Below are 15,017 nucleotides of genomic sequence, written 5' to 3' on the forward strand. Positions count from 1 at the left end.
ACACATATGTAGAATAAAATATGTAGACTATGTAATTCTAGTACTATAATTACATTGTAGCGTGTTTTCTTCAAATTACCCAGAAATTGTTCAAAATAAAGAATATAAAATACTGAGTAGTAAAAGATGTCATATGCACTATTGTTTTAATGACATGTCAGTTCAGAAATTTTTATTTTCTGATATATTAAATATTTTGAATATCATATATTTTACCACAGATTTGAAATAGAGGTTATCTTTATTTTATTTTTATTAATTTAGCATATTTAACAACTAATTATCTCTCTCACAGAGGGAGTCTGGGTGGTGCTGGGTGGTATAAAATAAAATATTAAAAACAGAAAAGCAATATATAAAATTTAAAAGAGGCAATGAATGCTAAAAATTAAGAAAAAGGATAGGCGGGGTCTTTCAATATGCTGGCCATCTTCATAACCTGTAGTGACTATAAAAAATTTATACCAGGAGAGTGAATTTATTCAGGTATTAAATGTGCTACACACACACTTCTACACATGTGTTTGATAAATATGAAGATGTGATTTTGCCAAACAATGAATTAGACAATTGGTCACATAAACAAATAATAAATGGGATAGTTTCAAAAGACTTTGTGATTTTACAGCTTTACCTGAAAATTGTGAGATTCAATTTAGCTGCTCTGCTGTTGCAGGCAAAGTATGTGGGCTCTACTATGACATTTATTGTCATAGCAACAAGCTCTAGTCTAGCCAAACTACTACTATAATTATAAGCTGTTTAAAATTCTCACTGTCCAACAAAAAAAATACTATTTTTCTTTATACTTCTGCTACTATGTCAGTATGTCTATATTAAGCTATTGTTAAAATGTGCAGCTGTTATTAAATTCCCTAAAGAATTAATCAAGGATTTTTGGTAGAACTTAGTTGGTTGTTTTCATGGCTAAGAGTAGTTCTGACTTGTTCTTGGGTGTTTGAATCATCTTCTGTCTAAGCATCTCCATCAAGTAAATTAAACTCACACTGTATTGTCTTTCTCTCTGCATTGTACTATCCAATGACAACTAACCTTTGGTGATCTTGAATCACTCAGAAATTTTAGTTTATTTAGAAATCTGAACACTCCAATTTAGCAATAGGAATAGCATTTAGACTTATATACCGCTTCATAGTGCTTTTACAGCCCTCTCTAAGTGGTTTACAGACAGCATATTGTCCCCAACAATCTGGGTCCTCATCAGAGGTGGGTTTCAGCAGGTTCTTACCAGTTCTGAAGAACCGGTAATGGAAATTTTGAGTAGTTCGGAGAACCGGTAAATACCACCTCTGACTGGCCCCATCCCCATCTATTCTCTGCCTCCCGAGTCCCAGCTGATCTTGAGGGAATGGGGATTTTATAATAACCTTCCCCTGGAGTAGGGTGGGAATGAAGATTTTACAGTATCCTTCTTCTGCCACACCCACCATGCCACACCCACAGAACCGGTAGTAAAAAAATTTGAAACCCAGCATTGGTCCTCATTCTACCGACCTCAGAAGGATGGAAGACTGAGTCAACTTTGAGCAGGTGAGATTTGAACTGCCGAACTGCAGCTAGCAGTGCTGGTAGCAGTGCTGCACTCTAACCACTGCACCACCTTGGCTCAAATATCATGTTTGCTTGCCAATATCATGTTTGCTTGCCAATATCATGTTTGCTTGCTAACTTATTCTTGCCCTCCTTTTCTGACTTAAAATGCATCCTGCCACTTCATTTGCGGGTCTTGTGAAGTTCTTAAATGAAAATCTTATCTAAAGTTTTACAGTTGTTTCCTATCTACAAATTATCAGTCGTAATTTGACTATATGTCTGGGTTACCATGCAACAAGATGTAAGGCACTGTTTAACTTTTTAGGGTTTTTTAAAAAATAATTTTAGTAAGAATTTTAATTACAATAATAAAAACTAATATAAGCTAAAGTTAGAGTATCACAAAGGTGCTTTTTTCAAGAGGCAACTGAACTTTCTGGGGTTTTTTTGAAGATGTTTTGCTTCTCATCCAAGAAGTTCTTCAGCTCTTAAGAACTTCTCTGAAGAAGCTTCTTGGATGAGAACCGAAATGTCTTCAAAGAAAAAACAGAAAAACCAATTGCCTCTTGAAAAAAAGCATCTTTGGGACAACCATGACCTGGGATGACTGAGAATCTTCACAGACATAAAGTTAGAGTAAGAAAAGAAAATTGAAAGAAAGAACAATTGCAAAAAAGGAAGAAAAGAAAAAATATAATAAACAAAAAGAAAACAAATATATAAAGAACTATCTTCCAACCTTCCTAATAGTTAGAATAAATTTAATAACTATTCATCTCCATAAGAATAAAAAGATATATCTTTATTCCATATGGCATTCATAGAAGTAATATAAGCAATAAAACATCAACTTTTCAATTTTGATGTCAGCAAAAAGAACATTGCAAAAAGTCTTACTTTAGTCTTGATCAAATAAACCAATTTTATTTTTCCTTTCTTTCACTTGTAACAGTCTTAATCTTTAATTCAATCAAATATTGTTGTAAGATTTGATTTTCCTTCCATTCTTCTTTATCCCATCAGACAGTTGAAAAAATCTGATGGAATAAAGAAAAATTGAATCTTCAAAATATTTTCTTGTAAAGGTTCCCCTCGCACATATGTGCTAGTCATTGCCAATTCTAGGGGGCGGTGTTTATCTCCATTTCAAAGCTGAAGAGCCAGCACTGTCCGAAGATGTCTCCGTGGTCATGTGGCCGGCATGACTCAACACCAAAGGCGCATGGAACACTGTTACCTTCCCACCAAAGGTGGTCCCTATTTTTTCTACTTGCATTTTTATGTGCTTTTGAAACTGCTAGGTTGGCAGAAGCTGGGACAAGTAACGGGAGCTCACCCCATTACACGGCAGCACTAGGGATTCAAACCGCCGAGCTGCCGACCTTTCGATCAACAAGCTCAACATCCTAGCCCCTGAGCTGGAACTATAAAACCAATGATTCTCTTGGTTTATCATTTGTTTTTCCTTTATAATTTTTAAAACTTCAGCCAGTTTTTTTTTTGTATATCCAATAAATCATTCTCTTAGCCTCTCATTTGTAGTTCTACATTCTGTACTTTATGTTGTCAGATAAAATTTGTTCCACATCTGTCATTCCTTTATTGACATCTTTTAGACAGTCTATCCATAGAAAGAGACATCATTACTGACAGTGTTGATAATATAGTTACTAGCTTCTGGCTCCATTTTTCAAAGATCTACTTTAATATTCCTAAAATCATAAATGATTTGTTTCATTCAATATGTACCGATATTTCAGGACATCAAGCTTTGTAATTTTTTTCTGTTTACAATCTTTAATCAGTCCAGTGTCCATTACTGGATCATTATTCATCTTCTGTTCTAACCTGTAATTGCCACTCTGTTTTCCATAAGAAGTTTATTTTTATAGTTAATTCCAAAATATTATAGTAAAGTCAACATTCCAAATTTATCTGGATCATCATCATCTCTCTCTGTCTCCCTCCCCCCCCCCCTCGCAGGTCTTGTGCAGTGTGTATAATTTAATTAATACAATAAAACATTAAAACCGAATAATTTGAGATTAAAAATGTAAAAGTATAAAACATTGTAACATTGCAAAAAGTAGAGAGATCCAAGATAAGGAGACTAAGATGGTTAGTGCAGGGGAAGGGGCAGGGATTTCATGGGCCAACCAGTCCCATGGCTGTGTAGGCCCCTGAATCACCCATGCAAGGCTACAAAATCAGACTTTGACCCTTTTGCGGAAGACAAGAAGATTGGGGTTTTTCCTCATCTCTGGGGGCAAGATGTTTCACAAAGCAGGAGCAGTGGAGAAAAATCCCTTTTCCTTGACCCTGCCAATGGGAATAGTCTGATTGACAAGGACTGTAGCATGCCTTTCCTGCCTGAACTCATGGGATGGGTTGATGTGATGGATCAAAGCTGCTTTTGTAAGTAGCTTGGCCCTATGCCACAAAGGGCTTTATAGGTCATAACTAACACCATGAATTGGACCAGAAGCAGACTGATACCTAGTGCCATTTGCAGAGCAGAGGTTATATGTGCCCTTCTTTGGGCATTCAGTATAGCTCACTCGGTGCACCACTTGAAGCTGCCATATATTTTTCAAGGGTAGATAATGCAGAGTAATGCAGAGTATATTAGTCCAATCGGGATATGACTAGGCCATGAGTGACCAAGTTGAGAGCCTCTTTGTTCAGGAAGGGACATAACTGGCACATACAAACAAGTTGGGCAAAAACCCTCCTGACTACAAATGCCACTTGCTCTTCAAGCAGGAGCCGTGAACCCAAGAAGTTCCCCAAGTGATGCAACAGGTCTGTTTTGGGTACTGCAACCCAATCCAGGACCATAATCTCCGGGACACAAAAGGGCCCACCCATAGCCACTCCATCTTAATAGGGTTCAATTGAAGCCTGTTGTTTGCCATCCAGACCCCAAGAGCCTTCTGTCACTGTGAAAGAGTGTTCAGTGCATCTAGATGATGGCTAATCTCACCCAGAAGTTTCATGTAGATGTTAAAGAGAAGCAGAGAGTGTTGAGCCCTATGGCATCCCACAAAGGAGGGGCTATGGGCTGGACTTCTTACTCCCAATTAACACCGATTGGGATTGACCTTGGAGGAAGGAAGTGAACCACTAAAAAACTGTACCATCCAACCCCAATTCCCCAGCCCAAAAGGTACCAAGGTGCATCGGAAACCACTGAGATGTCAAGGAGAGCAAGGATGGATTCATGATCTCTAATCCCTACCTGTCAAATACATTGTCAGTCCCACATTTGGCCCTAAAACCTGCCTATAAAAGGTCTAGATAATCCATTTCCACCAGGGTCCGCTGAAGCTGCAATGACATCACTTTCCTAGAAAGGAAAAGAGGGAGACTGGACAAAATCTTATTTAGCTTAGCTTATTTAGCTTTTTGCTTTTTGTTTCAAAATCTTTAAATTCTTAAGCCTGTAATTAATTTTTCTTTTGTTTACAGTTGAAGATAAAACTCAACTGATGCAGACTTTTCAAAACTATAGTTCTGAAGATCTATAGTAGCTTTAGAACAGTTAAGAGGGAATTTCTGAAAGTGATTAGAAAACTAAATTTGCAAACTTAGTGCTGTTTAAAAGGCTCCAATTTATGTTGCGAATTTATATACTGTCATCAAGATAGCATGACCTTCAATTGTTTGTGCATACTTCTTTGAACAATGTTTCCATTATATAAATGATTATCCAGAAGAGCATATAGGGAACAGTTTTACTATTGGTTGCCTATACTGATACGTTTATTTTAAAATGCTGCTAGTGATTGCCATGTGGCCAGGTGTAATAACTTATTGCAGAATTATCCTGGGATATAGTGTTCATCAACCCCATATTTTGTTCCATGGCTTTGTCAGGGATGTTTTATAACAACAAAAAATAAGTGACTTATTTATTTCAAACTCTTTCTCCACTTGTACAAAATTGTTATATTTTCATCTTGAGCTTAAGACTCCAAAAAATGATTATAACTATGAGTCTTCTTATCTCCTGTATCCTAGTACAGAGATTTTTACTGTTTGATTCGGGCAATAACGAGGCAAGAGACCAGATGAGTGACAACAGCTTTTTAGTTTATAGTGAACCCAGCGGCGAACAACAGACAAACCTCTCTTTATATACAGTTCAGTCGGGGGCAACAGCCAATCAGCAACGTGCTATTTCCCGCTCTAATTTCCCTCCAAAATTCTTAAAGATACATTACACTCCTTCCCTCCCAGAAAACATTTTACCCCTATTTACATGAAATTAGCATCTTATTTCTCTACGTAGTCACGCAAGTAGACTGGGCGTCTCCTAACTCTTTCGGACCTGCGCAATTCATTCTCTGGGAGTGAGTCGAGCTGGCCGGAGGGACTGTTTGTTCCTCTCAGCTCCTCCTCCAGGCCATCCGGCCCTGGATTATTGCAGAATCGTCCTGCTCTCTTCAGGAGGGACGGTTGGTGTCGCTGGACCTCATCGAACTCAGATAAGTCCCGCGTTTGCCCCGGGTTTGAGTCAGCTGTGGATTCAAACATTGGATAGTCAGGGCCTGTTTCTGGACTTGTGATTGTTCTTTTTCTTAATTGATCTATGTGGCGCTTCCAAACCCGGCCATCCTCTGTCTCTACCCGATACGATTTGGGTCCGGTTGTTTCAAGGATTGTCCCCTTAACCCAATTTGGGCCTTCTCCATAATTGTGTACCCATACTGGACTTCCCACTGTCATTTCTCTTGTTTTACCGTTTATCCCTTTGTACCCGTCTGGGGTGTAGTTTGGGTTTAACCGGTCTAATGGGCACCTCAGCTTCCTGCCCATCAGTAGTTCTGCTGGGCTGCGGCCAGTTGCTACACAGGGGGTTCTGTGTTGCACTGCTAGGAAGGTGTCAATTTTTAATTGCCAATCGCCTGGCCTGATTCTGGACAATGCTTCCTTTGCACTCCGTACGAAACGTTCTGCAAGGCCGTTCGTCGCAGGGTGGAACGGCGCCGAAAGGACATGCCGGATGCCCTCTTCTGCCAAGTACCCTTCAAACAGGGTCGCTGTGAATTGAGGGCCGTTGTCGGAGACTAGGGTGTCTGGTAACCCGTGGGTTACAAAGAGGCGCCGCAGGACTGGGATTACGGCCTCGGCTGTCATGGATCTCATAAGAATGATTTCCAGCCATTTGGAATAGGCATCGATTACCACTAGGAATGTTTGCCCATGGAAGGGCGGCAAAATCGATGTGGATCCTAGACCATGGGCCCTGGGGTCTCTCCACTCCCGAGTTGGGGCCGTTGGTGGTAGTGGTCTGGACTCCTGGCAGGCTTGGCATTTTCCTACCCTGTCGCTAATCTCCGTGTCCATCAAAGGCCACCACACATAGCTCCTTGCTAAACCCTTCATTCTCACGATCCCAGGGTGGCCCTCGTGCAGGAGTTCCAAAACTTTTTTCCGCAATTTCTCCGGGATCACCACTCTATCCCCCCAGAGCAGACACCCTCCTTGAGCCGACAACTCCCCGCGTTTCTTTACATATTCCTTAAACTGCTCGCCCGGCGCACCATCCTCTTGCACCCAACCCATTACAGTTCTTATTGTAATGTCCTTGTAAAGCCGAGCCACCTCCTTGGAAGTGACTGGACCCGAGTCCAAAGAGTCAATTAGCAGGGGCCGGTGTGCCCGGACTGGGGTCTTCGATAGTCTCTGGTAGTGGGCATCTGCTCAAAGCGTCTGCATGCCCTAACTCTTTTCCTGGCCGATGCAACAATTTGTAAGAATACGCAGCCAGAAAGATAGTCCATCGGGTCAGTCTAGGCGAAAGTGCCACGGGCGTTGGGCGGTCGCCTGCCAACAGGCCGAGTAGGGGTCTATGGTCTGTGGCTATTTCGAAATCACGGCCAAATACATATTCATGAAACTTCTTTACCCGGGAAACTATGGCCAAGGCTCCTCTATCTAGCTGACTATAGTTTCTTTCAGCCGATGACATTGTTCGGGAGTAAAATGCTATAGGGGCTTCTGTGCCATTTGGCAACCTGTGGCTGAGCACAGCCCCACCCGTGAGGGAGACGCATCACAAACTAACACCAATGGCAGCGTGCCATTGTATTGAATCAGTAAACTATCGCTAGACAGAAGGTTTTTACTGCTTGAATGCCCTAACTCTTTTCCTGGCCGATGCAACAATTTGTAAGAATACGCAGCCAGAAAGATAGTCCATCGGGTCAGTCTGGCGAAAGTGCCACGGGCGTTGGGCGATCGCCTGCCAACAGGCCCAGTAGGGGTCTATGGTCTGTGACTATTTCAAATCACGCCAAATACATATTCATGGAACTCCTTTACCCCGGAAACTATGGCCAAGGCTTCTCTATCTAGCTGACTATAGTTTCTTTCAGCCGATGACATTGTTCGGGAGTAAAATGCTATAGGGGCTTCTGTGCCATTTGGCAACCTGTGGCTGAGCACAGCCCCCACCCGTAGGGAGATGCATCACAAACTAACACCAATGGCAGCGTGCCATTGTATTGAATCAGTAAACTATCGCTAGACAGAAGGTTTTTTACTGCTTCGAATGCCCTAGCTTCCGCCTTTCCCCAAGACCACACAGCTGTCTTCGTTAGTAATTTGTGGAGCGGTTCGGCTATAGTCGCCTTATTTTTAAAAATATGGCCATGTATCCAAATTGATTAGGTTTAACTTCTAGATTTCTTTTTTTTATATATATATTGAAAAAGTTTTACAACAACAATTAAATTTTTCCCCCTCCCCCCCTCCCTCCAAAACCCCCCTCCCCCCCCCCGGACTTCCCGGAGCAAACACAAGGTATAGTTCATTAAACAAAACAGTCATACATTAAATTTTTAAAATCTAACACAATTATAATCTTTCTCTCTCACATAACCTGACTTCTTCCATTAAAATCAAAAATAACATCCTTCATTCAAAGGCAATCTGAAATTTCTTAATCTGATATCTATTTTGAATATAGTCAATCCAGTTCTTCCATTCACTTAAATATTTTTCTTGAGTACTGTCTTTCAAGAAGGCTGAGATTTTAGCCATCTCAGCCAAATTGGAAACTTTCAATATCCATTCTTCTATTGTGGGTAATTCTTTTTTCTTCCAATATTGTCCAATCAACAGTCTTGCTGCTGTTATTAAGTTCAAAATCAACTTAGTCTCAATCACTGTACAGTCCGTTGTTATTCCCAAAAGGAAAAATTGCGGTAGGAACTTTATCTTCTTCAGAACATTCTGCATAATCCACCAGATTCTTATCCAGAAAGACTTAATTTTCTTACAAGTCCACCATACATGAAAATATGTAGCATCATCACAATTACATCTCCAACATTTCGCTTGCATATCTGGATACATACATGATAATTTCTTAGGATCTAAATGCCATCTATAAAACATCTTATAAAAATTTTCCCTTAAATTCTGCGCTTGCGTAAATTTAACATTTCTAACCAAATTTTTTCCCATGTTTCAACATTATTGGTTCTTGAATATTCTGTGCCCATTTTATCATACAATCCTTTATTAAATCTCTTTCAGAATCTATTTCTATCAACACAGTATACAATCTCTTTATATGCCCCTGAGTTTGATTTCTAATTTGTTTAACCAGATTTTCTTCATTTTGAATGATACCAATTTTCTGATCTTCTTTCCATCTAGCCTTTAACTGTCCATATTGAAACCAAGTATAATTCCTCCCTTCTTCTTTTAATGTATCCAAAGATTTTAGTTGTAAATTTCCCCTCTCATTGTATAAAAGATCTTTATAAGTAATCATTTCTTGTTCCTGTTCTATATTTATATTCTCTACTGCGTGCCGAGGACATACCCATATAGGAATTTTATAATTTAACTTATAATAATATTTTTTCCAGACACGCAGAAGAGAAATTCTCAACACATGATTCTTAAAAGCTTTATCTACTTTCTTATCATACAATAAATATGCATGCCAACCATATAATAAATCATAACCTTCTATATTCAAAATCCTTTCCTCCGTCAAATTAAACCAATCACTTATTACCGAAAGAACAACTGCTTCATAATACAGTTTTAAATTAGGCATTTTTAATCCTCCTCTTTCCCATAGTGCAATATGGGATTTCATATACTCCTTGATTTTCTAACTCAATTTTGTCTTTGGGGTTTCTTAGGATGGTCTTGTTTCTTATGAAGATGTAGCACGACCACAAACACGAAGCCAAACAACAGCAATGCAACTCACCAGCTCAAATCCCCCTGCAACTCAGATTAATCTGAGCACAACCAAGCAGGACACACCCCCATCCAATCAGAGCACAAAAAAAACCCCCATCCAATCAGAGCACAGCCAAGCTCCCACCCAATCAGTTCAAACCCCCACTAGCAGTTAAAAAGGAAGAAACAGCTGCAATCACACATTGCTCCCAGAAGCACGAAGCTGAAGCCTGAAGATCACGAATGAGACTTCGTCAAAACGTCGCCAAGACACTTCCAATTTTACGCGGGAGAAAACCCAAATAACCAAAGACCTACATACAAACACCCGCGAAAACCTCAGAAAACAAATATTGCACCTCTACGGGGAGGAAATCCACCATCTGACCAGGACCTATGAAAAACTAGAAGTCCAAAGAGCTTCCATTTTATGTGACCTTGCATTCCTACGAAACTGCCGAGACCATCCTAAGAAACCCCAAAGACAAAATTGAGTTAGAAAATCAAGGAGTATATGAAATCCCATGCACCGCCTGCCCCACCACATACATCGGACAAACCAACAGAAGAATAAGTGCACGCATTGAAGAACACAAGAACTCAGTCAAAAAAGAGGAACCAACTTCTTCCCTGGTCCAACACCTTAAAGCCACAGGACACGATATTGACTTTAAAAAGACCAGAACTATCGCCAAAACTGAACACTTTAACAACAGAATAATCAGAGAAGCCATTGAGATAGAAAAACGCCCACACAGCATGAACAAACGAGATGATACCTCCCGCCTACCAGCCATTTGGAAACCCGCCCTTATTGACAAATGAGTCCCTAACACAAAGAATGACACCAGACCCACACTCACGAGGTCCACACAGGATGTCACCACCACACATCCACCCAGAAAGCAGACCCAAACCCACACTGATCAGGAAGCACGACCAAGGACCAGAAGCAAGACCGCAGCTGCAACATTAGCCATTTCAAACCCCTACAATCCATACATGCAGCAGACAGACACCCACTATGAAGATGTAGCACGACCACAAACACGAAGCCAAACAACAGCAATGCAACTCACCAGCTCAAATCCCCCTGCAACTCAGATTAATCTGAGCACAACCAAGCCCCCACCCAAACAGGACACACCCCCATCCAATCAGAGCACAAAAAAAAACCCCATCCAATCAGAGCACAGCCAAGCTCCCACCCAATCAGTTCAAACCCCCACTAGCAGTTAAAAAGGAAGAAACAGCTGCAATCACACATTGCTCTGAAGCCTGAAGATGACGAATGAGACTTCGTCGAAACGTTGCCAAGACACTTCCAATTTTACGCGGGAGAAAACCCGAATAACCAAAGACCTACATACAAACACCCGCGAAAACCTCAGAAAACAAATATATATATATACACATACATACATACACATGCATACATACATACATACATATATATGCTCTAGATCAGTGGTTACCAACTGGTGGTCCGTGGACCACTGGTGCTCTGCAATGAAATTTTGGTGGCCTGCAGAAAAATTATTTGCATTTTTTATATTGCACTAAATACTATTTATCTTTTTTAAAAAATCATATTAGTGGTCCAAGGGATTTAAAATTATGAATTTAGTGGTCCCTGAGGTCCAAAAGGTTGGTGACCTCTGCTCTAGATTAACAATAATTTATATTACAATGCTTTTGCCATTTCCCCCCCAGTATTTATCCCCAATATAAATTTTGTAACTTTTCCATTTATGCTGAGAAAATATGGATATGGATAACATAAAAAAAGAAGAGGAAAGGGGATAAAAAAGACAGAATGCTACTTGAGCTACTTACTTTTTTTTTTTAACTATCCCTACCTTTTGTTAAAATAAGGCCTTCCTCTGATATGCAGCTGCTGAAAAACTACAAGGAAGAAAATGAAATCTTTGTTTCTATAAGAAATCTTTTTTTACTGGGACTGCTACACCCAAGCTGGACACTCTGGAGTGAATATCACAAGCACTACTTTCCCTAGTGGTTTTTGCTATCAAATCAATGCCCTTGTGCAGTGGTGGGATTCAAATAATTTAACAACCGGTTTTCTGCCTAATGACCAGCTGGGTGGGCATGGCTCAGTGGTCATGTGACTGTGTGGGCGTGGCCAAATCAACATAACACGTCAATGGGTGCTTCGCCTTAGCTGTTACAATGTAATAAAGGTTAACCAGAGAAGCACTTTCAATAAGCAGGGCAATAAAGATTAGGCTAGAAACAACACCAGAATGTTTCCTTCCTGCCTTCCTTACAGGATTAGCCCTGTAAAATGAAAAAAAAAAAGAAAGATTTCTTCCAACAACTGGTTCTCTGAACTGCTTAGAAAGTTAACAACCCGAATAAGGTGCGAACTGGCTGAATCCCACCACTGCCCTTGTGTTTTTCTTTTATTGGTAGAAAACGGCAGCACTTCCTTCTTTTAGCTTGATCTGATGGCCACAACCAACAGATTAAGGCTAAATGAAGAAAATGCTGTATTCTTCTACTAATGAAAGAATAACACTAGGCTGGGTTAAGCCCAGAAACTGGTGACTGAATTGCAGAGACTGTCACAGTTTGTAGCAATCCAGCCAGCACACAAGTAAATAATTCAGCAGGATTCATTTATAGAAGAAATTTCTTTATACGCAATAGTATAAAACATGATGCTTATATACAATACCCATGTAGCTCTTGCAACCTGGTAAAGAGAAGAAGAAGTGACAAGGACATGGACAAGAAGTAGAAGCAAGGAGTAGAACTAGAAGCAAGCAAGCAAAGACAAATGAACTCTTATATACACAGAACAGTTAAGCTAAGCCATGCCCAGGATCCGAGACGTCTGACATGGCTCACAACAAATCCTGTGTCTCAGTCACCAAACAGTTCCCATTGGCTGACTTGCTATTATGGTTATTCCAGTTCATAAATTCTCATACACTGACAGAGACCTAGGCCATATGTGTAGCAAGATTACAAACTGCAAGACATGGCACTAAAATTTCCCGTTTGAAATATTTTTTTCCGAATACTCAGTGAAAGCTAGTTTGCTGTGGGTGTTAAGACAACACACTAGAAACAGAAGATTGTGAGTTCTAGTATCACAAACCTTCTCAATATCTTGCCAAGAAAGCTTCAAGGATTAGTTCACACAATCAATAGGAGACAATAATGATTCAAATGCCGTCTCCCTACTATATATTATATATTAATAGTGAAAGAAATAAAAACAGATGTTAGAAAAAAGTTTTTTATTTAAAAGAGACAGTGGGTAGGTTCTTATAAAATGGAGACTAAGCAACAGGGAAAACAGCTATAGAAGGTGTCAGCAAGGCTTTGAACAGACCCAAATAAAATTAGATAGCACATTTTTATTTAATTATTTATTGTGCACAGAATCCTGAAATAATTTACTTGGAGTGAGGCAATTCTTCCCATAGATCCATTGCCCCAATGAAGCCTTCAGAAACAAAAGCACCTACCAAACTTCTTCCTAACTTCAAGGAGAGGGTGAGTTGTTTGCTCAACATTTTAGATATTTGTCGTCCTGTGTTTCTTTATTGAAGCTAGAAATTACTAGGTTACTGTTGTGTATACTTGCAACAAGAACCTCTAAAGGCTGGCTAGAGGGAGAGATTATAAAGGTGATAAAAGTTGTTTACGTTTTGAGAGCGGTACAGTTCAGAAGTTCAACTTTTTGTGTATACTGTAGCTTTACATGAAAAAATATTTTACATCAAACATGTTCACTTGTTGAGTCTAACGTGAGAGTATAGTGCCCAATTTCAAAGCTCCAATTATTTAAAAATGTTGTTATTCTTGTAGAATCAAAACATATAGCCCCCAGTGCAGCTTTAGTCAGAACTGCACCCCATTTATATCCAACAGAATTCATTTGTACCTATAATTTAACCGAGATAGTATGCATGTTGCGCCAAAACTCCCTGAGAATGATTTACAACTTACCTTTGAAATGTTACTTGATCGACTTGCTGAGCGCCCTGGAGATTTTTCATTCTGTTTTTTAAAAAAAAGAAGATTTGTTTAGTTTGGACTACAAAAAAAAAACCTTACACAAGTATTATTATTTCTTCATTTCTCCATTGTGAAGTTCATAATAATTTGTTTGTTGTTGACTAGAATTCAAAGACATACTTTCAGCATGCTGAAGAGCCCACGAGTTTCTACTTTTGCACTCTGTTAACAATAAATCTTTATACTACATTATAAACTAATTTTTGAAGGTCTCTGCAGTTCAGAAGTGACATCTGCATGGTATGGAGAGCTGCTGCCCAAGAAAACCAAATAAACATTCCTTTGTTCAATGAAATTAATTATGCATTTCTTTGGATTCTTGCCATTATTTAACAGACTTAACCATTGAGGTAAATGTTACAAAAAGAGAACATAAATGGGTAAAAATAGCCAAACTAGAAATAAAGAACATGTAGCTTTTACACTGGGTATGTCAAAGAAGAGAAAACATATTCATTACGATATCACAGTTGAAGAAGGATTACTTTAACCATTCATGGACTCATTCCAAATTAAGCTTAAGAAAATATTACATAAATGTTCATAAAATATGATTTCTTAAATGTATGTCAAGGCTCCCCCCAAAGCATAGTCCAAAGATAAGATAAGACCTAATCTCCTCCATGTCTCAGTTTTCTAGGTTTTGATGTTTTGCATTCTGTTCTACTGAAAATAAAGTCTTTTTGGCACAAACTCTATGTGTGAAAGATGTAATTTGGCCTGGTCTATTGTAATAAAAAGGGATGTGGTGGCTCAGTGGCTAAGACACTGAGCTTGTTGATCGAAAGATCAGCAGTTTGAATCCCTAGTGCCTCGTAATGGGGTGAGCTCCCATTACTTGTCCCAGCTTCTGCCAATTTAGCAGTTCGAAAGCATGTAAAAAATGCAAGTAGATAAATAGGGACCACCTTTGGTGGGAAGTTAACAGCATTCCATGCGCCTTTGGCGTTTAGTCATGCCGGCCACATGACCACGGAGACGTCTTTGGACAGCGCTGGCTCTTCAGCTTTGAAACAGAGATAAGCACCGCCCTCTACAGTCAGGAACAACTAGCACATATGTGCAAGGGGAACCTTTACATTTATTGTAATAAAAGCTAATTACAAAAGTTAGCCCTTATTTTCACTTCAGTTATATAAAACACCTGCAGGATTACATTGAAACAGGAAGAAATAAAATCATAGTTGAGTTATTACCCTAAACTG

General features: G+C 39.5%; 1 protein-coding gene across 9 annotated transcripts in view; it reads right to left on the bottom strand.

Annotated features, from left to right (window-relative positions):
* MARCHF1 (membrane associated ring-CH-type finger 1) overlaps window positions 1-15,017 on the bottom strand; it is a 160,207-nt gene that overhangs the window by 66,544 nt on the left and 78,646 nt on the right. For 7 of the 9 annotated variants that reach the window (XM_058192344.1, XM_058192340.1, XM_058192339.1 and 4 more), the window contains one exon: window positions 13,744-13,794. The exons of 1 other annotated variant lie outside the window; for it this stretch is intronic. In XM_058192344.1, the coding sequence (XP_058048327.1) occupies window positions 13,744-13,794 (51 nt within the window). Of the gene's footprint in view, window positions 1-13,743; window positions 13,795-15,017 lie in introns of those variants that run through there. One more of the 9 variants, XM_058192343.1, reaches the window with a different exon arrangement.

Source organism: Ahaetulla prasina, chromosome 8 (genome assembly GCF_028640845.1).
Source record: "Ahaetulla prasina isolate Xishuangbanna chromosome 8, ASM2864084v1, whole genome shotgun sequence".
Classification (NCBI taxonomy): domain Eukaryota; kingdom Metazoa; phylum Chordata; class Lepidosauria; order Squamata; family Colubridae; genus Ahaetulla; species Ahaetulla prasina.